At 35.6% G+C, this 26,482-nt stretch overlaps 1 protein-coding gene and 1 long non-coding RNA gene across 4 annotated transcripts in view; both read right to left on the bottom strand.

Moving 5' to 3' along the window:
* Window positions 1–603: 603 nt before the first annotated feature.
* On the bottom strand, window positions 604–17,044 carry LOC147370734 (uncharacterized). Of its 2 annotated transcripts, none has more exons than XR_015166158.1 (2): window positions 16,930–17,044; window positions 604–730 (listed from the first exon to the last, which is right to left on the bottom strand). It is a non-coding gene; the product is annotated as an uncharacterized LOC147370734 (long non-coding RNA). The 2 variants fall into 2 exon arrangements; XR_015166159.1 differs by lacking the exon at window positions 16,930–17,044 and adding an exon at window positions 820–938.
* A 58-nt stretch (window positions 17,045–17,102) lies between these two features.
* Window positions 17,103–26,482, bottom strand: part of GABRA2 (gamma-aminobutyric acid type A receptor subunit alpha2) — a 142,265-nt gene continuing 132,885 nt past the window's right edge. The window contains exon 10 of one of the 2 annotated variants that reach the window (XM_086407691.1): window positions 17,103–19,064. In XM_086407691.1, the coding sequence (XP_086263817.1) occupies window positions 18,768–19,064 (297 nt within the window). In that variant the 3' untranslated portion in view covers window positions 17,103–18,767. The remainder of the gene's footprint in view (window positions 19,065–26,482) is intronic. The other variant, XM_086407692.1, reaches the window with a different exon arrangement.

The following is a 26,482-nucleotide window of genomic DNA, read 5'->3' as shown; positions in this document are numbered from 1 at the left end:
TTGAAATACCTTTGATTCCTAACATATTATATTTTAGTATCTAGTATTTAATATCTAGTACATTATTTTTTTTCTCACAAAATAGATTCCACTTCCTGTTATCATCTTTCCTTTCCTTATCTTTCCACAATGTGGCAGATAAAAGTTTTTGTCCCTGCCTTAAAGAATTGGCACCCATCATCTCAAATCACTTTTTTTTTTAATATCAATTTACACTAAAGAGCTTAAAAGGCAGCACCAAATTCACCTACCTGCATTAGGATAGCAGGAAGGCAACAGGAAATGAGTAGACATATAAGTGAAAACCTTTTTTCTGATGCTTACCAGCTTTTAATTGTCAAAAAAAGAGATCTGTTTGCATTTAAAAGGTTTGTGATTTTTTAAAATGCTGTGTTTTATTTGGAGCAGCCTTTATTTATACTACATTAGAATTTAATGCTTTGTCAAATTTGATGGAATTGGTTCGGAACATCTACTCTGTTATCCTCTGATCATCATTTTCAGACTCTCAACAGCTAGAGTTCTAGATTTGATTTAGATTCAGCCACAAGCAGATAAACTCACACAAGAATTGAAACATGAAAACCAAAAGAAGGAAAGGCATTTCCTGCTCTGCTGTTTATTCCAGTGAAGCACATTCCAGAAGATTTGCGGGTTTTCTACAGTGACATTAGCAGTAGTTCCACTCTCCCATCTTCATAGGACTGGAAAGCGTGTCACAAATATTTTCCTGATAATGATAATAATAGAGACAATTAATGATAATGGCAGTTACTTGGTTATGATAGTTGATTGTGGTGGTGGTATTAGTTCTCGCACCTGCCGCCCTCTGCTTATAGATGAGGTGACAGCTCCTTGGGCTTCACTTGTGGCTCAGCTGGTAAAGAATCTGCCTGCAATGTGGGAGACCTGGGTTCGATCCCTGGGTTGGGAAGATCTCTTGGAGAAGGGAAAGGCTACCCACTCCAGTACCTTGGCCTGGAGAATTCCATGGACCATGTAGTCCATGGGCTCTCAAAGAGTAGGACTGAGCGACTTTCAGTTCACTGCAGCATAGCTCTGAGACAATTTACTAACCTGGAGCTTCTTTCTACAGTCTTCCATTGAGTCTCTATGCAATTCAAATGTGACAAGAAATCCATTTTTGTTTTCTTTGGTCTGCATCTTAATAGTGACCCATAAAACAACTTGATGGCAAGATGGTTTGAAAGTAGCAGATTCTTGAGGGAATGACAAATTATAGTTGATTAAGTAACCTGGTTTAATTTTAAGCTGGCAGTGTTCCTACTAACATGAGATAGCTATGGGTAGTGTATGTCATGCAATGTTAACAGGTTACTTAGAATAGCAAGAAGAGATAAGAAAGCCTTCTTCAGTGATCAATGCAAAGAAATAGAGGAAAACAACAGAATGGGAAAAACTAGAGATCTCATCAAGAAAATTAGAAATACCAAGGGAACATTTCATGCAAAGATGGGCACAATAAAGGACAGAAGTGGTATGGACCTAACAGAAGCAGAAGATATTAAGAAGAGGTGGCAAGAATACACAGAAGAACTGTACAAAAAAGATCTTCACGACCCAGATAATCACGATGGTGTGATCACTGACCCAGAGCCAGACATCTTGGAATGTGAAGTCAAGTGGGCCTTAGAAAACATCACTACGAACAAAGCTAGTGGAGGTGATGGAATTCCAGTGGAGCTATTTCAAATCCTGAAAGATGATGCTATGAAAGTGCTGCACTCAATATGCCAGCCAATTTGGAAAACTCAGCAGTGGCCACAGGACTGGAAAAGGTCAGTTTTCATTCCAATCCCAAAGAAAGGCAATGCCAAGGGATGCTCAAACTACCACACAATTGCACTCATCTCACACGCTAGTAAAGTAATGCTCAAAATTCTCCAAGCCAGGCTTCAGCAATATGTGAACCGTGAACTTCCTGATGTTCAAGCTGGTTTTAGAAAAGGCAGAGGAACCAGAGATCAAATTGCCAACATCCACTGGATCATGGAAAAAGCAAGAGAGTTCCAGAAAAACATCTATTTCTGCTTTATTGACTATGCCAAAGCCTTTGACTGTGTGGATCACAATAAACTGTGGAAAATTCTGAAAGAGATGGGAATATCAGACCACCTGATCTGCCTCTTGAAAAACTTGTATGCAGGTCAGGAAGCAACAGTTAGAACTGGACATGGAACAACAGACTGGTTCCAAATAGGAAAAGGAGTACATCAAGGCTGTATATTGTCACCCTGCTTATTTAACTTCTATGCAGAGTACATCATGAGAAACGCTGGACTGGAAGAAACACAAGCTGGAATCAAGATTGCCGGGAGAGATATCAATAACCTCAGATATGCAGATGACACCACCCTTATGGCAGAAAGTGAAGAGGAAATAGAAAGCCTCTTGATGAAAGTGAAAGTGGAGAGTGAAAAGTTGGCTTAAAGCTCAACATTCAGAAAACGAAGATCATGGCATCTGGTCCCATCACTTCATGGGAATAGATCGGGAAACAGTGGAAACAGTGTCAGACTTTATTTTTGTGGGCTCCAAAATCACTGCAGATGGTGACTGCAGCCATGAAATTAAAAGACGCTTACTCCTTGGAAGGAAAGTTATGACCAACCTAGATAGCATATTCAAAAGCACAGACATTACTTTGCCAACAAAGGTCCGTCTAGTCAAGGCTATGGTTTTTCCAGCGGTCACGTATGGATGTGAGAGTTGGACTGTGAAGAAGGCTGAGCACCGAAGAATTGATGCCTTTGAACTGTGGTATTGGAAAAGACTCTTGAGAGTCCCTTGGACTGCAAGGAGATCCAACCAGTCCATTCTGAAGGAGATCAGCCCTGGGATTTCTTTGGAAGGAATGATGCTAAAGCTGAAACTCCAGTACTTTGGCCACTTCATGCGAAGAGTTGATTCATTGGAAGAGACTGTGATGCTGGGAGGGATTGGGGGCAGGAGGAGAAGGGGATGACAGAGGATGAGATGGCTGGATGGCATCACTGACTCGATGGACGTGAGTCTGGGTGAACTCCGGGAGTTGGTGATGGACAGGGAGGCCTGGCGTGCTGCGATTCATGGGGTCGCAAAGAGTCGGACACGACTGAGGGACTGAACTGAACTGAACTGATACGAGATTATTTGAAGTAATAAATTTTAGATCTATATAGCTTAGGTTTGAATTCAGGTTCTACCCTAAACTGGCTGTGTGGTCTGCAGTAAGTTATTTCATTTATCTGCATCACAATCTCCTTATCTCTATGACAGTACTAACTTAAAACTTTGTATGAAGATATATACATATACATATATAAAGTGCCCAGAAAGATGTCTGGAAGGGAGTGCTTTTTGTTAATTCTAAGTATTATCATTACTATTACTTTTTGGTAGTTGTTGATTGTCAATAATTTGAGGTCTAAAATTATATTCTACATCCAAACTAACAAGTTAGCCAGCCAAGTTTTCTGAAAACTAGCAGAAAACATAAGATTCCTGGGCCAGAGACAGTTTTTTACTCAAAGCAATAGCAACAGCCAGCATGTCATGATGTTTGCATGTGTTTCTTGAGCCCCCAATTTCTATAGAACAACAAAAAGAGATTCAAAAAACACCTGCACAGTGGGTTACATTATAAGAGAGGAACTTCAAGCTCAGAGAGCCTGAATCTTTTGTAATGGGCAATAAACCTGCCTGACTTATGCCTCAGAGAAACATATTATCTTTATCATACTGGGTTGTAAACAACTTGACTGTGCTACTATCTTTATCTTCCAAGGCTGTTTGTTATACAATTGTATTTGAAAAGAGTCTAGGACAAAGACAGCCAGTGCCTTTGCTGACAAGATGTAGTGAAATGTGAGTGACCCATGGAGAATTGTTTCAAAAAGATCTGCTTTTTATTTCTATACCATCTTGGCTTCTGGTGAATTTTTCCATGAGTATATGCCACTTTATTGATAAATTTAACTGATCAAGGCTTGGATTATATCTGTTCAGTTTGTCTAACACAACATTTAAGTAGGGCCATCATCAATTCCTATTTCAAGACAGAGGATGAAAAAACCTGCACTCCTGACCGTAACTGTGGTCTCCCAGGTTCTCAAACACAATCACCAAACAAATCCCCAAAACAACCAAGAAATCCAGGGATCTTTCTCTGTAAATTTTTGTATTAACCTCTCCCCTTGTCTTGAGCCATTAATCTATATAGAACAGAAGTGAAGTGAAGTCGCTCAGTTGTGACCAACCCCATGGATAGTAAGTAGACTGCACCAAGCTCCTCAGTCCATGGGATTTTCAAGGCAAGAGTACTGGAGTGGGTTGCCATTTCCTTCTCCAGGGAATCTTCCCAACCCAGGGATCGAACTCAGCTCTCTCACACTGTAGACGGACGCTTTACCGTCTGAGCCACCAGGGAAGTCCATGTAGAACAGAGTGTATTAACAATTGCACAGACTCTGGCTTAGCTCTCAAGGGGGCAGTAAAATTGAGGATTATCTGAATGTCTTTTTGGGTCAAGGTAGTTTCATTGATCATTTCAGAGAAAGTCAGGAAACAAACTTCCTACTATCTTTTCTAATTGTATGCCTCCCATTATAGGAATAAGCTGTCCTCAGGATACCTATAAATAATGAGCTGGTTATCTCTCAGGAAACCCCTTGAATAATCAAGGATAACCTCATTTTGGAAAGAGCTCTATAGTCTGAGGGCTAAATGATCTACTGGCAGTGTTTCCTAAAATACTTGGAGGTCTCTAAAGTACAATTCACCATGTTTTAAGGAGGAAAAGAAGTTAGTGTCTGGTTTCCCTATAAGAATTATAGTCCCAGAACACATTTGGTCCATTTGGAAAGAAAGTATGATTTGTAGTTGTCAGGACAGTCCAACTGGGACCTATATAAACTGAGGGGCACAGGTTAACAATGCTTCCAGTGCAGCTGGGAACAGAAGAAACAAAATGTTTAGAGCAACAGAAAAGTTATAAATATGAACCATAGCTTCATCATCAGTTAGAAAACAATATTTACTCAATTTCTTTCTTGATTTGTTACATAAAGATATACTTTCTTGTTTTTTTCTCTTCCTTTGGTTCATACTTCACATAGCCTATGGTTGTAGGCATAGGCTTTATGTCATTATAGAATGTCAATATAGAATTTTGACGATATTAATGAATATTGTGGATAAGAAAATGGCAACTCACTCCACCATTCTTTCTGGGAAATCTGATGGACAGAGGAGCCTTGTGGGTAGCAGTCCATAGGGTCACAAAGAGTCAAACACAACTTAGCAACTAAACAACAACAAGCCATCACTGGGGCTTCCCAGGTGGCTCAGTGGTAAAGAATCCGCCTGTTAGGCAGAGACATGGGTTCAATCCCTGGGTTAGGAAGATTCCCTGGAGAAGGAAATGGCAACCCACTCTGGTATTCTTGCCTGGAAGATCCCATGGACAAAGGAGCCTGATGGGCTACAGTCCATGGAGTTGCAAAGAAGTCAGATATGACTGAATGACTAAACAGCAAGCAAAAAAATGAATATTAACACTGAACTCCTCCCAGAGAAAGTTTATATCCCTGCTGAATTTTTTTTTCTTTCTTTTAGAAATGTGCTGAAAAGACTTTTTCTGTTCAGTGATATTTATTGTTTGGTCACTGAGTTGTGCCCCTTTTCGACCACCCGGCTCCTCTGCCTATGGGATTTCCCAGGCAAAATACTAGAATGGGTAGCCATTTCCTTTTCTAGGGAATCTTCCCAACCCAGGGACTGAACCTATGTCTCCTACTTAGCAGGTAGATTCTTTACCTTTGAGCACCAGGTAAGTCCGTTATGTTTGATGTTAGCTTATTTCTATTGTGTTTTTTCTTTGTGTGTGTGGTAGATTTAAGCATGGAAAGAAGAATACTTTCGGAATTTGAATAGTCAAATAGGTAATCTGACAGTCGAAGACTTATTGTATTTTGCAAGTTTGAAAGATAAACATTATATAACTCAAGTTCTGGCTGATTTAAGTTTGACAAATCAGATGCAGTTCTGTGAGATTTGGAAGACTGATGCAATCTGAAGAATGTGCTTCTGTTGTTGCAGTTGTTTCTGCTGGTAAACAGAGTGCTAATGGCAGGTGATTTTACTGTGGCAATGTTAGCAAACATCCCAATCACTAACCTTATAGATATTAAAAAGGAAGCAGGACACAGCATCAATTTTCCATTAAAGACTGTATGTGGCACAATGTGGTTCTGGACCAAGGAACATCATACTAGCTTCCTGACTGAGGTGTTCTTGATTATGGTTGTGGTGTTACAAATGTTAGATCAGTCATTTCTTAATCATAGAAGAGACAGCAGCCTAGCTGACTTCATACTAAAGTGAAGATATTGAAAATCTTCCTGTAAGTTTATCTCATATCCTATTTTATTAACCTTCTGAACAAATCTGTAGCATCTTTCTAAAACCCTATAATAAATTATTACCTGCTTAAAATGGGTAAAGTGGGCTGTTTTCTACAACTGAAATCTGATTACATAATTGCTTATATCTTTTATGTAGACACCTTTAATGTCTTATAAATTATGAGCACAGCTCATAGAAGGTAAATACCTTTCATGTTCCTGTATATTTTCTTCTAAAATAATCTGCAGTAATTCTAATTCCTTCAAAACTAAAATCAAAAGAAATCCATTACATTTGACTGCTTTGAGTTATCATCCTACTCAGGCACTGGATTTTTTTTTTTTTTTTTTTAACAGTTTCTTATTTCAGAAACAGGCACAACGCTTATAAAGACATTTTCAGTTTTTCCATGAATAGTTAATTCTAAATAATTTTTAATAGCAAATATGAATGTGATGGCCACAGCTGCATCTTGATGTATGCAATCTTAAGATGTTTTCTGTGATTCTGTCTATTATTCGGTTGAAGAAAAGAAGGCACAACTATCACAGACGATGATGGCAGATTGAATGTTGTTGCCACATCATCAAGATGAAGCCATTCCCTTCTGAGCTTTCAAGTAAAATCTGGCTGAAGTCAAATGCTAGCTTTTCTTTTTTAGAGACTCTTTCAGTCAGGTAGTCTGTTAACATGTATTGAACATATTGTGTATACAGAGAACTGAAGTCTGCAATAGAGCACAGGAAAAGCTGTTACAAGAACATTGTTTTAAAATGGTGACACTGACTTCACCATACTCTTTTATATGACTGAGACTATATGCTGAAAATTAATCAAACAAAATCTCAGGGCAGCATCTGAAGGCATTCACTTGATTCAGATTCCTGGGGTTCCTTCCCTACTGCTCTGCCACAGAGCATGGTGTTTCATCCTGGACCTTTCCAGTGGATTAACATGTGATATTTGTGAAGTTTTACTAAATATCTAAATAATTCATGCTCATATGAATTCTTTTCAAGGCAAGATAATTATAGAATTGCTGTGTAATTTAATGGAAAGACTATGGAATTTAAAATTCAGAATATTATAAATGTGGTTTTAGGCATGTTACTTAGCCTTAGCCCCAAAGAAATTATCCAGAATGCAGCACAGAGAGTTAAAAGCATGGAAACCATAAAAGGGCATTTAAGGAAAATGGAAGATAAAGTAGGATGATATAATATATATCTAATAGGCACTCTGGGTCTTCCCAAGTGGTACAGTGGTAAGGAAACCTCCTGCCAGTGTAGGAGGCACAGGAGATGTGGGTCCAATCCCTCAGTTAGGAAGATCCCCTAGAGAAATAAATGGCAACCCACTCCAGTATTCTTGCCTGGAGAATCCCTAGGACAGAGGAGCCTGGTGGGCTACAGTCCATGGGGTCACAAAGAACTGAAAACAACTGAGTGACTGAGCATGCATGCCATGGGCACTCCAGAAAGAAAGGAGAAGGAGAATAGAGGAGAAAGACTGTTGCTTAAAGAGAGTATAATGAAAAAAAAAAAAATTGCAGAACTGATCAAAAGAAACAGTCCTCAAATTCAACAAAGCTCACTGAATTTCAATTGACAGTTTTGAAAAAGATGGGCATAATCCTCATGGATAAGAATATTATAGACTAATGGGGAAAACACATATTGAGTAATCATGAGCAACATAAGAGCCCAGTGATAAGCACAGGGGCATGAAATCAGGCAGAAGTGTTCAACAAAGGTGATATGCATTTTCATGCAGAGTCCAGGTCAGCGGGAACAGTGTGGAAATAGTACTAGCTTCACTACATAAAGAGGAGGGTATGCAACAGGACTTCTCCCCTTCAGTGCAATGCCTATTAGCATGATAGCTGAGAAAAGCAAGCAAGAAATAATGTGGAGCTTAATTTTGCCTGATATAATTTTATAGTGTTATCAAACTTTGTCTATGCTTTGCTCAAATCAAATAATAAATTGTTACCTCATATTTCAATTCTATTGTTATTACAAAATTAGCTATAACTCTATCAAATTTAAAGTACTAAAGTTCAATATTATAGAAATTGTAATAATGTATGCTTAATAGCAAGTCATTAATAATGACATCCTGTATAAATAAAACTTCATTCTTTTGAGTAGAAAGTGAAATTATAAAATCATTATTTCAGAAATTAGTACTGTACTACTTTGAAATATGCTAATCAAATGAGCTTATATTAGATATGTAGGATGTGATCACTATTCTAGTATCAAAATTTCTTATGTGAAATTCTTTGAATAAAGAAGCAATAATATACTGAATGCCCATTTAGCTATAAAATTTATATTAAGGGTAAATGGCGAATCTTATTTTTTGGAAACAGGGAAGACCAAGTCATCAAATCTCGATTGTTATTTCTCTTTAGTCAATTTCAACTTTATTTCATCTATTATGAAAGTGCAAGTGTTAGTCTGTCCATAGAATTCTCCAGGCAAGAATGCTAGAGTGGGTAGCCATTGCCTTCTCCAGGGGATCTTTCAGATCCAGGGATTGAACCTGGGTCTCCTGAATTGCAAGCAGATTCTTTACCATTTGAGCCACCAGGGAAGCCCTCAACTATTACACCTAATATTACTGTTATGAAGCATGCATTATGAGCATAATGGGTAATGAAGATAGGACTATATTCTAGTTCCATTCTTGGTAGTCAACAGGAACTTGATTTCCCTCATTTACAACACGTTTCAATTCCACTCCAGTGCTGTTCATCTCTTCACCCTCTTGTTCTGACCTTGTTCCTACAGGTTTGAATCTGTTGATTGTTTGTAATTGTCCTGTAATATTATTTGCCTGAATAATTTCTGTTTGATGCTAATCATCAGTTCCTTTCCAGTCCTGGATCATTTAAGATAGGAAACAGAGAAAGTAAAACTTCTAACTCCATAGAACATCCTTTGAAACCTCAGTTCCTCTGTTTCTGAATCTGTTAGATTTTGACTTATATTTGGAATCTAAAAAAAATTAAATGTTTTTAAAAGCTGAACTTACAGTAATATAAATAGAATGGGGGTATCAGAGGCTCGGGCATGGTGGGAAAAGGGAAATAAAATAATAAGAGTAATGGTTGTGAGGGGCTGGGAGAGGGAGTCATGAGGAGCTACAGTTTAACTGGCTACAGTTTCAGTTTTGCAAGATGAAAGGCGTTCTGGAGATAGTGGTGTGATGACTGCACAACAGTATAAAAATGTACTTAATACTGCTCAACTGTACACTTAAAAACTGCTAAGATAGTAAATTTTGTTGTGTATATTTACTCCAAAAATGGGGGGCAAAGATACCCATTATATATTCCTCTCCTATACCTTGTGATGAAAACATACTTGTTTTCACTTTTCCAATAAGTTAAAAAAAATTAAAGAATTACAAACATTTTTCTCCTCTGGTACAGATTCAGTTGTCTGGAATGGATTGGACTTTGAAATAAGCCTTAGGGTGACCCTATACAGACTCATTGTGAAATCCTTCTGTAAGTTGGTTTAGGGGACAGGCATAACGACTTTTCAATATTGATAAACTCTGTCATTGTTCTATTTATCTGGCATTCCATGTATATTCTAATTAGAAAGTAAAACTAGATTTCGAACAGTAAGTGCATGAGCAATTCAAAATTGATATGCTTCAATTATCAGTTTACATTTTTTCATTATACTACATCTTAAGACATGATTTAGGAATTCTCCATACTGATTTTTATTGATTCATGGAAGAAATGTTATAACATTTCAATCATTTATGGAATAAGGTATTTCACATAAGTGAATTTTCCAGGTAAATAACCCTAAGCAATTAAGCTCCAAATTTTAATTAAGCTTAGAACTTAAAAAAATACCCATTTCGCTGGTTTCTTAAGCCAGAACACTGGATAGAATTGAACATTTTCTCAAGTGCTATTTTTACTGCTTGCATCTGGTTTTCAATTTTTCTAGTTTTCTATCTGTAACTGAGAACTTCCAAGAGTTGTACTGGCCAAAGAATATAAAACATTTCCCATCTGAGTGCAACAGTCTTCAAGGACTACCAGTTTTTGAATCTTACTGCTTTGTCAGCAGTTTCCTTGGTTTTACAGTTGAAAGGTGAGGCAAAACTTCTAAGAAAACCCTTTGTAACCTCTGTTTTCACTTTCTGAATTGTTGAGGGCAAAGATGACATAAATGCTTCCATCCATAGGATGTTTTAATCTACATGAATTTGACAAAGCTTGGACAGTAAATTGATATTGGGGAAACTAGTGAGTGGTGTTGACGAATGTGATTTTATACTGGCTATAATTTAAATGAGATGTGAATTTGAAGGTTAAATATTCGCCTCATTATTTAAGGTGAATATACTTCTTTTCAGGAAAAACGTTTAAAAAATGTTCGGATAAATAATTTTTAAAACATTTAATTAAAATTATATGCTGAAAATGACAATTAGAATGTATCTTTAAACATATATACTCACATTGTTCATAACTAATTCCAGGTCTACAGGATACAAATTAAGATTAAGACTAATTTTAATTAATTGATTACTTTGGCTACCTGATGTGAAGAACTGACTCACTGGAAAATCCACGATGCTGAGAAAGATTGAAGGCAGGAGGAGAAGGGGATAACAGAGGATGAGATGGCTGGATGGCATCATCAACTAGATGGACATGAGTTTGAGCAAGCTCTGAGAGTTGGTGATGGACAGGGAAACCTGGCATGCTGCAGTCCATGGGGTCGCAAAGAGTTGTGCACAACTGAGCGACTGAACTGAACTGACTAGTTAACTGATTAAATAGTAAAAAGAATGAATACTTTATTATACAAGGTTTGACAGCTTCATTTGAATTCATTATATTATATAAAAACCTAACTCGTAACGTTCATTAATTTTATGTTTGTTTTTCTTTATTAATATAGACTAAACTAAAAGCTACAGAAAAAGCAAGAAGTCTCCAAAAAAGAAACAGATTAGAAAAAGTCCGTGATAGGTTTATAAAATGAAAACGTATTCATTTATGGCTATAGAGTAGAATTATTTGGGGAGTTTAGAAAATTTCTCATAACCCCTCCTCTCTCAAGACTCTGACTAGGGTAGAACCAGTGTTTTTGAAAAGTCCTCAGGTAATTTTAAAGTGTGGCTAGGGTTGAGAACTACTGTATGAGAACTTACCACACTAATAAAAATTGCCTTGTTATTTTAACTTTCTGAAATTTAAAAGCATTTAATTTCAGTGATATTAGCAATAATAACAATGATTGGAAGAAGAAATAATTTCCATAATATTGCATTAAATTAAGGGAATAGATTGAACAGGAAAGCTGCAAGATTTCTGGTTAACAAATGGAATGATGAACTTGAGTCTATCTAAATAAAAGAAAATCATTTATTTTATTTAAGTTTCATGTAAATGTGACACATTTATGATAGAAGGGAGCTAATTATCTGGGTGAACTTTTTTTTTTTTAACTTTACAATATTGTATTGGTTTTGCAAAATATCGAAATGAATCCACCACAGGTATACATGTGTTCCCCATCCTGAACCCTCTTCCCTCCTCCCTCCCCATACCATCCCTCTGGGTCGTCCCAGTGCACCAGCCCCAAGCATCCAGTATCCTGCATCGAACCTGTGTTTTCCATTGCACCACTTTCAAAGTGTTAAACAGACTAATGTTAACTATTCATGATCCTTCCCCCTAAAATTTCAAAGGAGATTTGGATTTTTTCTCTCACCCTATAACCTTTTTATTTTAAAAAGAAGGTTAAGAAACTGATAACGTTAAAATCACTACTATAAAATGTTAGTGTTATATCCCAATATAAAAAGTCACATTTACAGTAAATTCAATTCTTGTAAGCAAACATGTAATGAATGATTAGAGTACAAAAAAACCACAATTTTCAGATCAAATATATTTAAATTAATTTTAATAAGTACAAAAAAGATAACATTTAGCATTAATCTGCATGTGATTAATTAGGAATTTTTAAACAGCAAGCATACTGACACATTCAATAAAGGTCAAATTATTTTACATACAAAAAATAGTGACTTTTCCCAGTTACAGCAAGGTCACAAATTACAAATATTATTAGCTCTAGAATGATTTTTTTCAAACTAGAAAACCTACCATACAAGCATATTGTCACCTTAAAATCTCAGATTACTGAATGCTCAAAGTTTAGTGTTGGAACCTTGTCATGCATTCTCTATGCATGTAGTTGTATTATTAATACGTAGCAAGAGGAAAACATTCCTTTCCATTTTGTTTTTTACTTTTCTGATTTAGCAACAAATATGAAGCTTTCTTGTTTCCATGCATGTGACCTCTAATGGGAATATTTCATGAAAGGTCACAATCCTATTTGGAGCACCCTAAAACCTGAATATTTATCTGCTCAAAAGAATCTTTAAAAAATTAGATACCAATAAACTTGAAATCAAGTGTGGAGCAGGTGTCCAAGATCTACAATCAAGCACTTATCCATGGATGGTAATGTTTAATTCATGAAAATTGTAACTCAAAGTTCAGTTTCATTTAGGTCTTTCCAATCATACATTAAAGTTCTTCACATATTATGCTGGGTTTAAAACACAGCCAACTGCTTCAACTATTGTGTTGAGTATTTAAAAATAAATAATTGGGACAAATTTTTATGTCATCATTCATCCCTAAAGTAATTCTGTGTCTAACACCTGTGTTTTGCTTTCCTAATACCATTTGTTTTCACAAATCAATTTTGTTGGAGTTACACTTATTTATCCAATAATATAAGCCTACTTGGGCAGCATGTTGTGGTAAACTAAGTCTTATAAACAAAGCATAAAAAACTTTTTTTATACCAACTAAGCTAATTTAACACAGTGTCAACACCAACATTTATATGGTGTCAGATTAGACTTCTTTCTATAAATAGTAATTTGCAACAAATTGATGAAATTAATAAATAATCCTTGAAGTTCAGTGACTTTGAATGTCATAGAACCAATAATATAGCAAATAAATTTTCTCCAACCCCTAAAATAACTGTCATTTTTTTAAGAAACGAGAAAAATAAAGAGGGAAGTGCTTAGTATTTTGTGTGCTTAATCAACTTCAATCTTTTTTACACATTATTATACCTATAGACCAAAAAAGAAAAATGTAATATATTGCCAGAAACTAAATTGCAACCAATGTTAGGGAATAGCTTCTTTCACAAAAAATGGATTCTTAGTTGCTTTACAATTCAAAAAAGATATAGAACTAATCAATCACATATATAGATGACTTATTTGCAAATGATCAACAGACTATTAAATATAATAGAGGCCTTAACAAACTCCCATTGAGAAACTTGAAATTCAAAGATTTTTTTATCTTATCTTACAAGCACAATTGTTATATTATTTTAAATTTAATGGCTCAAAAGAGCCAACCAAAAATACATCATAAAAACATTTACACCTTTGTAGAAAGGATATTTCTAACTATGTGGGGTTCAAGACTAAATTCCAGTGAATAAATTTGTTGGATCTATTGAAAAAAACTATTCTATTAACTAAATTAATTATCAATTTAAAAAGAGCTACATTTGGAAGTACATTCATTATAAAAGAAATTGTTTCTATTTCATAAATTTGTTTAAATTTCTCAAAATATTCTTTTATACTTGGAAAATACACACACCCACACACACCCCTATTTCTAATCAAAGCTAAGGCCTTTTTAAAGGTTCTTTGAGAGTATTACTATAAACTGGCACCTAAACCTATTCCTTGGCATTTCCTACTGGCAATCTTAATTTATGTATTAACTTCATCATAGAGAAAATGATTTGAAGTGGAGTATATAAGTATTAAAAAAAGTTCTTTATATAAACTGGCAAAATAGAATATTTGACCTAAATAAGGTTGAAAACTGTGATCTAAATATGTTGGATAATTAAGAACTTTTGAGAAAGTGATATAAACTTATAAGAAATAAACTTTAATTACCTTTCCAAAATGCCTTTCACATGAACTTAATCTATCTTAGTATTTTAATCATGATGCTTACCTTAATAGACTCATGATTGTTAAATATCTCTGTATATATTTATGTATGTATAATTTCTCACTTTTTTTAGGACTTAAAAAGGGAAAGTGCCTCATTAGGTTTAACTAGCAATAAAAATTTTTCAAGTGGGTTTTTCTCTTTGAATTTTTTTCCCTTTTTTTGAGATCTTAAATTCATTTTTGAATTTGATGAAAATATGAGTGTATAAATATTAATGAAAAAGATTAGTATCTTACATATAAATGCAAGATTATGGATATTAAGAGTTTTATTAAATATTGAATTTCATTTTTAAAGCATGAATTCAATAGAGAAAAATATCATTATTTGTCTTATCCATACTGTTATGAGTGATTTTTAAACAGTGTCTCTGGTCTCTAAGTATGCAAGTGTTAAAAAATAACCATACCCCTTCCCAGTTTTAATTTTATGCTTCTGGATACTTTGGATTAAGAAGAGGTAAACCCAAGGTTGCCAGAGACCTAAATTAAAAGGAAAATAAGTGCATTACAGGGTAGCAATCAATCAACTCATAATTTGAAATTCTGATTCTTTTTATAGGCAAAAAAAAAAAAATCTGAGAATTGCTTCAAAAATATGCAGATGGATATAGGAATGCCAGAAGACTAATAACAGGAAAACCAATATAATAAAGCTATTAATAAGGTCCCAAATTTCAAACGAGTCATAAATATTTTGGTATTTCACAGGCACTGTTTGAGTGTAATAAGTATGAAGCATTTGAAAAAAAATTTTTTTTGATAGATGCTGAAGAACCATGACTTTGCAGAAGGTGGACCTGAGCTACTTCGCTTATCCTCACATTAGAATGATGACAGGCCATGTCAAAGTACAATATCAACAGACTCCATACAGCTTTGGGGCCCTTTTAGGATCTATGACATCATGGCAGAGTTGAGTTCCTTCAACCAGCAATATGAAAAGAGCCATATCATGAAAACTTTATATATATGTATATATACCAAAAAAGTATAAGTGAAATGATAGCTTTTGTGCTCTTTTTAAATAAACAATGAACTATTTAAAAAAAAATTGGCAATGTGGCTCTAGGGGATCACTTATCCAAACCTGAGATAAATTCGAAATAGATCCCTGAAAAGATTGCTAAACATTAAGACTGGCACTTTAAAAATCACTGAAGTTTAAAAAAATTATTTAATGGTTTTATATTAGTTCCATTTTCTATTCAAACAAATATAAACAGAAATAGAAGAAAATAGCAAAACAGCCACCATCTTAGCACACTCATGATCTCATAACTCATTAATCAATTCTCAGTGATAAATTAACTTATATATTATATTTGGTCTTTGATTTAAAGTCTTTTACAAGAATGAGATGCACTTTGATTTTCAACTAAATTCTGTGGACATGATATGAGTGGTACTAACACCATCCCCATGGAATGGAAAATAGTAGGAGGTAAAAAATATTTGTTGAACAAATATTAGCTTAATCAGAGCAGTAACTATACAATAATGAGATTATATCTCTATATATGTACATGTATTTATCTACATTTTGTACATACCATAATTATTTATGTCAATATACAACTGCATAAAATAATAATGATATTATAGGCCAAAGAGACCATTGTTACTTTATTTAAAATGTTTTCTGAAGTTATGAATCTTATTTTTAATAAATCCATGTCACTTTTATTTTGTGTTTTTAAAAGGATTCATGGAAGGGAGAATAATTGTAAAGATCCTTGTTCTATAATTTAAAATCCTTTACCATGGCGCATCCTCCCTCTCTCCAGCAAGACTAAAGCTTCTGCAATTTATCTAAACTTTAAAAGGCTAAGAAGTGTGTTTAAAAAAAAAAAAAGAAAGTTAAAGAAATAATAGAAAACCCTGATCCACATGACTGGACTATCTCAACTGTCAAGATGTTATCAGGCTCAAATAAGATTTTAACAATTGAAACTAAAAATAAAAATAAAAGTAATGATAACTTTTCTGGTCAATCTACCATAAATTTTAATAAACAGGTACCATCAATGTAAGAGCAGCCTTTTGCAAAGGTATAGATGAGTTTTTTCTGTTGTCCTACAGAAACTGCTATTTACAAATATTTTTACATATGTACATATTTATAAATTTATAATGTATAGTCACACATTACGGGGGAAAGGTAGAACTTATAAGAACAATATTTTAAAATGTTTAATAATACATACCATACAAAGCATTTTTATTGCTTGCCTTCAAGCATTGTGTACTGTCTTAGACTACTGCACCCTTCCCTAAACCACCTGGAAGAGCTATGATATATTTAAATGTGTAAGAAAATAGGATAACTTCCATTGCAGTATATGAATAAAGTGCACTTTAAAAAACTATTTAGATGACCAAAACAGTGCTTTGGAAGGGAATTAAACAAATGCATTTATTGGCTCATGTAACAAGTTTATTTTATTAAAGATTATGGATTACCTTTTGTGAGGGAATTTTTAATGTCAAGGCTGTCTTCATGGCAAATTCTGTTAATAAGATGCATTTGTGACCTTGGTATTAATACAATCATGCAAAGCACGTAACAGAATCACACTGAAACAAAAAAAAAAATGAAAAAAATAAAAATTATAAACGAGGCAACGGAATAGCAGTTTTTGCTGTGATTTTGCTTGTTTCCATAAGATAACTCCGTTTATTGATTTTATGAACATACCTATTTATGCACTATACTGAAATACTGTACAAAACTGCAAGAAATGCCACTATTTGACTACTTATGTCTCTACAAAAACACCATCATAAAGGTGTATCTATTAGTAAAAGTCAACTAATAACTGCTAATGTATATGTGAGTCAAAAGGATTTTAAGTTTGCCCAAAATGTTGAGTCTGATAACATGAGACACAATAATTTCTGTAACATATTTCAGGGGCATAAAGAGTATTTTAAATTCTAAAAGGAAAATGAATTTTGCTCATTAATAATTAGTAATTATATAAAATTGAAAACTGTAGTTTCTAATTTAGCTAAATATTTGTGTACATATCCTAATTGAGCTAATGGTGGGTGTGTGTGTTTTGTTTGTGCATGTGAACTAATCCACAATCTGTTGGTGATGCTTTAAAGTTTCAGTTTAAAAATGTTCAACTCTTACCAAAACCTCTTCTCGTATACAAAGCTGCAAATTTGAGTCAGAGAAATTTAAAGTTGCAATTTACAAAAGCAGAATTTACATTAATTCTTATCTGAAAGAGCTGCTTTCAAGACAAAAAATGTGCCAATTAACTGCCCTGTTCTTTGTAATTAGTTGGCTTCTGAGTCCTGGTGAGAAGAAGCCTTAAGGCAGAATTTGCAGTAAACAGGAAAGGAGAGAATCGTATAAGTGCTCATATATACTCTGTGACACCTATGAATTCTCATTGGTGGGAGTTTTTGGCACAACTTTCTAATCCAGTATGAATGTCGCTCCACAGCAGCCAAACTGGATGTCTTTTCCAGCTTCCAGCACCAAGAAAATTTAGCTGATCAATTTCAATGCAACACATTCCTGCAAATACTAAGACCTATTTATCATCTTTTTTTTTTAAATTTAAGGTAGTTTCCAATGATTAAAATAATCTGGAGGATTTCAATTATTACTTTCAAATAAACTCTGATGTGAAACATGTGATGACCATGGCATTCCACTAGTTATTAAATCCTAGGCATACCGAACATCTTGTCAGGGTGATTCATAATTATTTGAACTTGTCATGCCATAGTATGTACATGGCAATAGATACTAAACAAAGTAATTAAAAGCTGATTTCAAATCTCTAGTTTTTCTTCAGATGTGTGCTAAGTTTCCAATTATATTAGCAGGGATTCTGAGCACTCGAGAAGGGAACTATGTTGCAGATAGGAGGTTCTGTTATTTAGAGGAATTCATCTTGGAAAGACAATGTTATTTTACTCTATAGGTAACAGTAGAAAATACTCCTATGTAAGACCTAAATCAAAAGGATACATAAAGGGTGCTATAGGATCTCCATTTTCATTGCTGTTAGAATAAGAGAAAATAAGTCAGATCACCTGAAATCTACTTTAGACCAATTCCGAGGGTAAATCTTTTAAAAAGGCAATGGCTCATTGGGCATGGGGTGCCTTCTGCCATGAGTTAGCAAATGCGTGTCTCCATTAGAGGTCTATAAGCTATAATGCTATATACATACTGTACATGTTGGTTCACAAATTAGCAGTTATTAGTCAGACTGTACATGGCAAAACAAACCAAGTTTAATGTTGCTATACATCTCAAAGACAACCTGTGCCTAGAATCAAGGACTGACCCCTAATACAGGTTCTCTGTTTAAATATGTGGCCCAGTAAACTAAATTAAATGTACCAAACAAAACTGGGAAAACTATTCTAGACATTCTGTCAATTTTGCTAACGCTATTGAAGGTCTTCTTGGCTTCGGCTGGCTTGTTTTCCGGTTTCTTGTTGGGTTCTGGAGTGGTTGCGCTCTTGGAGATGGTGGAGAGAACTGGGTCTTTTGAAAGATTCGGGGCATAATTGGCAACAGCCACTGCATAAGCGTTGTTCTGTATCATCACAGAGGCTTTTTCTTTTTTCTATTGAAAAAACACAAGAATTAACAGAATGTGGATTAAGACTTCTTAATATTTTCCAAACTCCAGTTTCAAATCCTGAAGAACAGTATTTTGATAAACATCATCATACATTAGAAGGAAGGAATTTAGGGAAATAAATGGAGTTAATTAAGTCCTAAAACCACAAGGGTGAGGAAATCCCCAGAGTAAATCAATGGTACCATTTTCCTGGAGAACCATTTCTTGTTGTTTACATAGAACACTTAAAATACAACTTTAACAAAATGATACAACATTTTTGACTCTTATATTTACTGAAATATTCATTGAATGAATGAGTGAGTGAATAAATGAAATATAGAAATAATTTAACAAGAGGAATGATCATCTGCAGCGAATGCTCTCAAATTTTGCATTGAAAATTTAATTTCTTTAATTTCATAATAGGATATCTTCCCTTCATATCAAAATCATATAGGAATGCTTTTACTCAATGGTAGAAAATTGTATCCATATACAGATGGTAGTGTAATAAATACTAAAGACATTAAAGGAAGATGAAACACAAACATTTGGATTTCTGCCTAGCTCATCTACATCCTGTTTCTCCTTAAATTTCCCTGTCCAATTCTCACCCACTCTGGTCTGGGCCACAGTTTTCTCCTGCTAGGACCAAACAGCATTCCTTTGTGCTTTCCCAGTTGGGAGATAATTAGTCAAATTACAGCCCCCATGGGGATTTTTTAAGACTTAAAATGGATGGTGTCATTTCTGAGCTTAAGTCTCATTTAAGAGACCATCTCATGGAACTTAGAATGAAATCAACACTTCTTACCATGGTGTCTTTTTTTAATTCATTATACATCAGTCTCATAGAAATCACTTGTATTCAGAGGACCGTTTTGCTTGGTGCCTTTGGCTATGCTACCTCTGATAGTGAGTATAAAGTAAGTAATAGGGATTTACTATTTACTAGTAAGACAGGGATAAAGTAAGTAATTAAATAGTTAATCCCACTAAAGGAATTGTAAGTAAAGAAAAAAGTATGAGACCCCTGCAAATTAAGGATCTTTCTAGAAAGCAGGTTGGCTTAACCACAAAACCAACCAGGCTTGCTTAGCAATAAAACCAAGCAACAGAAGCATGAGACATGCCCCCAAACAATTAAACAATTTTGGCATGAGACCCACATCCTGCCCAGTGAGCTTAATAAATTAATGATTCCTGGGACACACTCTTCTCCATACACTAAAAACAAAAATATAAGGAAAGGGTAACATTATACTAAAACCTGAGATGATTTACCATTTTTAGCATGTGTTGCCACCTTTTTACTCATTTCCATTGTGCCATGACAATCCGGGCTTGACCATGTAGGGACAAGAAAACTCCCCTTCCCGACATGGAGGAGGAACTAATGATGGAAATATCATGTTTATTCAAAAAATGAAGAATAAGGTGATCTTCACCCCCTCCCCTCTCTTCCTTTGATTATAAAACTGTAGCCCACTGAGTCCCTGGGGTATGGCACCCTCTCACCTGCCCACTTTTAAGTCTCATGAACATCTTATTCTAATGAATCGCTTCTTATCTATCACCCTGCCTCTCACTGGATTCTTTCTGTACATAGACTTAAAGAACTGGAGCTCCCCAGAACATCTGAAGCGCCACCTAGTGGTTTTACTTCCTCATCCTGGAATGGCTTCTCTCCATCCCATTTTTCCCTATGATCCGTCTCCTCTCATATTATGGTCTTGGTTTAAATGTTATTTCCTCCAAAAGGATTCCTAACCACTCTATCTAAGGCCATCCTTGCTCCCCATCGATACTCTCTCAGAGCACCCAGTTTATTTCCATCATGGCATTTTTTCAAAATGAGTAAATTCTTTCTTTAATTGTGTGATTATCTGATTGACACTCTTCTTATTAGAATCTAAGGTCAATGAAAGTTGGTGCTGTATCTGTCTTTTGCACCATCATAACCTTAGCCTGATTCCTTCTATGAGGTAGGCACATAACATATAGCCAAATTAATGAAACCTGAAAATATTTACTCAATATTACATAACACTATTTAATAAAACCTGAAAAACTATGTAACTGTAGTTCTGTACTAATATAAACACACTATTAGTTACCTGAATGCAAACAGATTTGAGGTAGCAATGAATTAAGCAAAATAGTACATAGTTGACCTAGAACAATTGAACTAGAACAGAATTTAGAGTATCAATATTTTGAATAAGAAAGTGAAAGTCACTCAGTCGTGTCTGACTCCATGACAATACAGTCCATGGAATTCTCTAGGCCAGAATACTGGAGTGGTTAGCCTTTCCCATCTCCAGGGAATCTTCCCAACCCAGGGATGGAACCCAGGCCTCCTGCGTTGCAGGCAGATTCTTTACCAGCTGAACCAAAGGGAAGCCCAAGAATACTGGAGTGAGTAGCCTATCCCTTCTCCAAGGGATCTTCCTGACCCAAGAATTGAACTGGGGTCTCCTGCATTGCAGGAGGATTCTTTACCAACTGAGATATCAGGGAAGCCCCACATAGTGTAAATTAACAGATTTAGAGCACCAACTGACCTACAACAGAATTTCGAGTATCAATATTTTGAATAAGAATCCTCAAAATGTTCAAGTGAAATTAAAAAAGGCCCCTGAAATTTCAGGAGGATCTGTAAACAGGCCTGCATTTCCTGTTCTTCACTGTCATCTGGTTTCTCCCTCACCTCTTTCCCTTGCTGATAAGGCATTCTCCCAGACTTGCTAGGAGCATAAAAGAAAAAGGATGAGAGATTATCATTTGTAGCTTTATGAAAGTTATAAAACAGCTTTTCCCATGTTGCATATGGGAAAGCATATACCTGCAGTAAAGATAACTAACAGCTTATGAGCACTAGGATATGTCAGGTTGAGCGTTAAGCCTAACATGTCATTGGTGACAAAATTCACTACTGGCTAAGAAACAAGTTCTATATTGTAACTCCAAGTTACACAATCAGAAATGGAAGCTAAAGAGGTTTTATGACAGGACCAGGTCTCCTGTCTAACAAGTGACTGAAAAAGTACACAAACTTAAATGTGTGTGGCTTCCAAGCCTCTGCTTTCAACAGTCTGATATGTGACTTTATCTTTGGGGAAGCTGTGTGAGCCCTGGCAGTGCTTCTTCTCAAAATATTTCAACTGGAGTTTATATCACTAGGTCAGTATTCTAAAAGACTTTAACCCATATGTCTTTAACCCATAAAGTTCTAACATATAGTGTTTATATTATTGCAATTATACCTCGGTATCACTTAAAATGACATCTAATTGCAGTTATAGAGAATTTGGACCTTGGGAATGTTTTTTAAACTCTCCTTGCTTCAGCTTCTAGTTTTAAAAGAGAGATAATTATACCAAAGCCATACTGAACTGTTGTGAGGATCAAATTCACTAATGTGCATTTGAATTACATTGAAAACCATAACCATTTAGTGGAGTGGAGTGCTGGTTATGGGCTTTCCAGGTGGCTCAGTGGTAAAGATCTGCCTGCAATGCAGGAGTCTTGAGTTCGATCCCTGGGTTGGGAATATCCTCTGGAGAGGAAAATGGCAACCCATTCCACTATTTTTGCCTAGGAAATCCCAGTGGAGCCTGGTGAGCTACAGTCCATGAGACAGCAACGTGACATGACTTAGCAACTCAACAAGAACAAAGATGATTTTGTGGAAGAGAGATGTTCAAGTTGGGTCAGGAGTTATGGTATAGGGTTAGTCATTTATACAACAAAAACATAAAATGTAAAATATCCTTTGTTGTAAGAGGAATCTATTGGAGAAGGCAATGGCAAGCCACTCCAGTACTCTTGCCTAGAAAATCCCATGGATGGAGGAGCCTGGTGGGCTACAGTCCACGGGGTCGCCATGAGTCGGTTGCAACTGAGCGACTGAGCGACTTCACTTTTCACTTTCACGCAATGGAGAAGGAAATGGCAAGCCACTCCAGTGTTCTTGCCTGGAGAATCCCAGGGATGGCAGAGCCTGGTGGGCTGCTGTCTATGGGGTCACACAGAGTCAGACACAACTGAAGCGACTTAGCAGCAGCAGCAGCAGCAGCAAGAGGAATCTATAGATAGAAACTGTACTGCTGTTGCTGCTAAGTCGCTTTAGTTGTGTCCGACTCTGTGTGACCCCCTAGATGGCAGCTCACCAGGCTCCCCCGTCCCTGGGATTCCAGGCAAGAATATTGGAGTGGGTTACCATTTCCTTCTCCAATGCATGAAAGTGAAATGTGAAAGTGAAGTCGCTCAGTCATGTCAGAAACTGTACTAACTCTTACCAATACCATTCCTGCCTCCCACTTGAATTCCCTTCAATTGTACATAAATACACAGGAGACACTAAAAATATTTAAGAAACTCTAGAGCAGAAGCATCAACAAATCAAAACAGATACTCTGACCAGTTTGAATGGACATCAGCTATAAAAACCCATACGGGCTGTCCTAGTCTATATCAGCCTAGTATCAGTTTTTTATATCTGTATGTTGATGTTCTTTATTTCATCCCAACCAGTACTGGACATTAAAATAAGCAGTGTTAAAAATCATTCTAACATATGTTCAAAACTTTTCTTATCATTCCAAAGGACAGAATTTCATCATACTTTCTCTTCACTGTTCAAAGTATAGCTCCAATTTCTGAATATCAGTATAAACTTCAGAGGTAGACTCAAGAGCTCAAAAAGATGATGGGTTTTGGCTTCAAAATGTTCCCTTGGAACTTGGAAACTTGAGTGTTTTCAAACCCAGTAGCAAGGAAAGTACAACAGCCATGAGTACTATTTCTAGTTGAAACTCAGTAGCTGGCACCTATAATTTCATACCAATTTACTGAATGAAGGTCAGGGCACCCCACAGGACTAAACATCTATTCCTAGCCACAGCTCTGTAAAGCCTTTCTAAATCAGACTCTTACAAGATCTTGTTTTCAAGGATATAATAACTTCCCTTCACTACATTTGAAAATGATTACCACAAATCTGTCTTAAAGCAGATTGTTCCTACAGATTTAAAATTTAAAACATGGGTATAGGAAAAAAAAAAAAAACAACTGTTAAAATCATAGCTGACTTCTACTAATTCGTAACTTAATTCTCCATGCAAGATTAGTTGCTTCAGTCACATCCAATTCTTTGCAACACTATAGACTGTAGCCCCCAGCTCCTCTGTCCACGGGGATTCTCCAGGCAAGAATACTGGAGTGGGTTGCCATGCCCTTCAGGGAATTTCCTGACCCAGGGATCAAATCCATGCCTCTATGTCCCCTACATTGGCAGATGTGTTCTTTACCAGTAGCACCATCTGAAGCCCAACTTAATTCTAAGATCTTCTAAAGCAGAGTACATAGATTAAGTCCACATAATATGTTCTATTACTGTTATTTGTAAGACACAGATCTGCCAGTAATAGTATCAAAGAATATCCATACTCTAGGCCATTACTAGCAGATATTACTTTGTCCTTTTCATTACTAAGTGAAAGTGAAATCCTTCAGTCGTGTCCGACTCTTTGCGACCCCGTGGATGGTAGCCTGCACCAGGCTTCTCTGTCCATGGGATTTTCTAACTTCTATTTAAAAGAATCAAGTTTATAGACATCATGCTATGAAGTCTTCTTTGAATATCAGGCAAACCTCTGATCAAGCCAGATGATCAGCATGCTAACTACTTGGGCCACGTCATTTTGACCCCACACACCAATTTTACTTTATTTATTTCAACCCTTGACTTATGCTAAAAGCCTGAGACCCTTGAAAAGAAATAGGGCAATGAATTCTACTGTTATATGAAAATACTCACTGCCATGAGATATATTTTTAAAGCTTGTGTCCCTAGATTAAAAAGTTTTGTTTCTTTTGAGAACTAGGTGAGCCCTGATAGCTCATACTATCTAATTGCTTACAGACTAATTTTACTAATTCCATATGTCTACTCTAAGGTTCTTAGGTAAGTCACCTATACATTTTGATGAATAAGGCAAGGTATGGCTGAAAATATAAGTAAAGAAAATAAAGTTAAGTCTGAAGAATAAAACCAAATGGAAGCAGGATGAGGGAAATGAAGGCAATTTGGCACTGCTCATTTCTGTTAATTTTAAGTGACTTAATTCATTTTGCCACCAATACAGGGATGATTGAATTATCTCACCAGAATTCTTACCCATTATATTTCACTAGACTTCTCCACCTATATATGCCACTTTACTTAAGACATAAAATATCCAGAAATGAAATCAGGTTACTTTCACTCCCAACCTAATCCTGTACATCCTCCTAATCTGTGAATGATACCCTGAACTGTATTTCCTAACTGGTGAATGATACCACAATTGAGCTAGCAGGGGCTAATCAAGCCACACCAGTCCCCTAGTAGGATCTGTTTTATACTGACTCAGCTCAGAATCACGTCTATTGGGACATAATAACCTACTGAACAAGCGCCCCTTGCATGTGCTTCCACACACCTCAGTGCTTGTCTCTGTAGTGGCACACAAAACTTTTTCACTTCTTTTCCTCTTTTACTTGATTATAAGCTCCTTGAAGGCAGAGATTGGGCAATGCAGAGCTTCTAGCAAGTTCCTAGCACAGATCAAGCTTAAAAAAATGTTTGCTTCATGATAAATGAATGACATCTACTGGAATGATATATATAAGTATATATAATGCATATAACCATATATTTTGTAGAGTACAATAAGTATTTATTAGGTTGACAGAAATGGATTCTAATAGTGTGTTCTACAATTATATTATCTAATTATCCCTAAAGTCCTCAATTGCACCATCTATAGATGTAGAAGAGTAGGAAATAATAAAATAAGCTCAATTGAAAAATAACACTCTGGAATTTCCACATATGTGTGGAAATTGTTTTACTTGCGGTTGAGACATATAAAAGAGAAGCAGGAAAATATGGTTATACACTAAAGCAGTAAATGACTTATTTTTATACATTATCCACGGAAAAAAGAAAATTATGCTGCTATAGATCTGTTGATGCTGTTACTTAAGTGGAATGAGAAGGAATTATAATACATACTATTAAACTTTCTATTTTTTAAAGGATGTTTTATAAGAATCAGAATATCCTGAGGTTAAGTTCAGTCTGGGAAACTCCCAATGATAAAAATCAAACTGTCTTACACCATTGTGGCAAATCAATCTGGGTTTTCTTAGAGTATTAGATAAAATGATGCATTAGTAAATTGAGTAAACACTTTAGCTAAAATGTAGACACTTAGTACTGAAATGACCTACATATAAATGAAAATAGCAATCACCATTTCAGAGTTGGAAAGAATCTCAGGGAGTGTCCCTTAGCATAAGGAAATAGAGCTCTCATAAATATAACACTAAATACAATAGTCTTTGGAGAAAACCCCCTGTTTCCAAAGTGG

This window comes from Bos grunniens, chromosome 6 (genome assembly GCF_055505025.1).
Source record: "Bos grunniens cultivar Pamir isolate PY7600 chromosome 6, Bosgru_T2T1.0, whole genome shotgun sequence".
NCBI classification, from domain to species: domain Eukaryota; kingdom Metazoa; phylum Chordata; class Mammalia; order Artiodactyla; family Bovidae; genus Bos; species Bos grunniens.
Note: the sequence above shows the minus strand (reverse complement) of the source record. Positions and strands in the feature narration are given on the sequence as shown.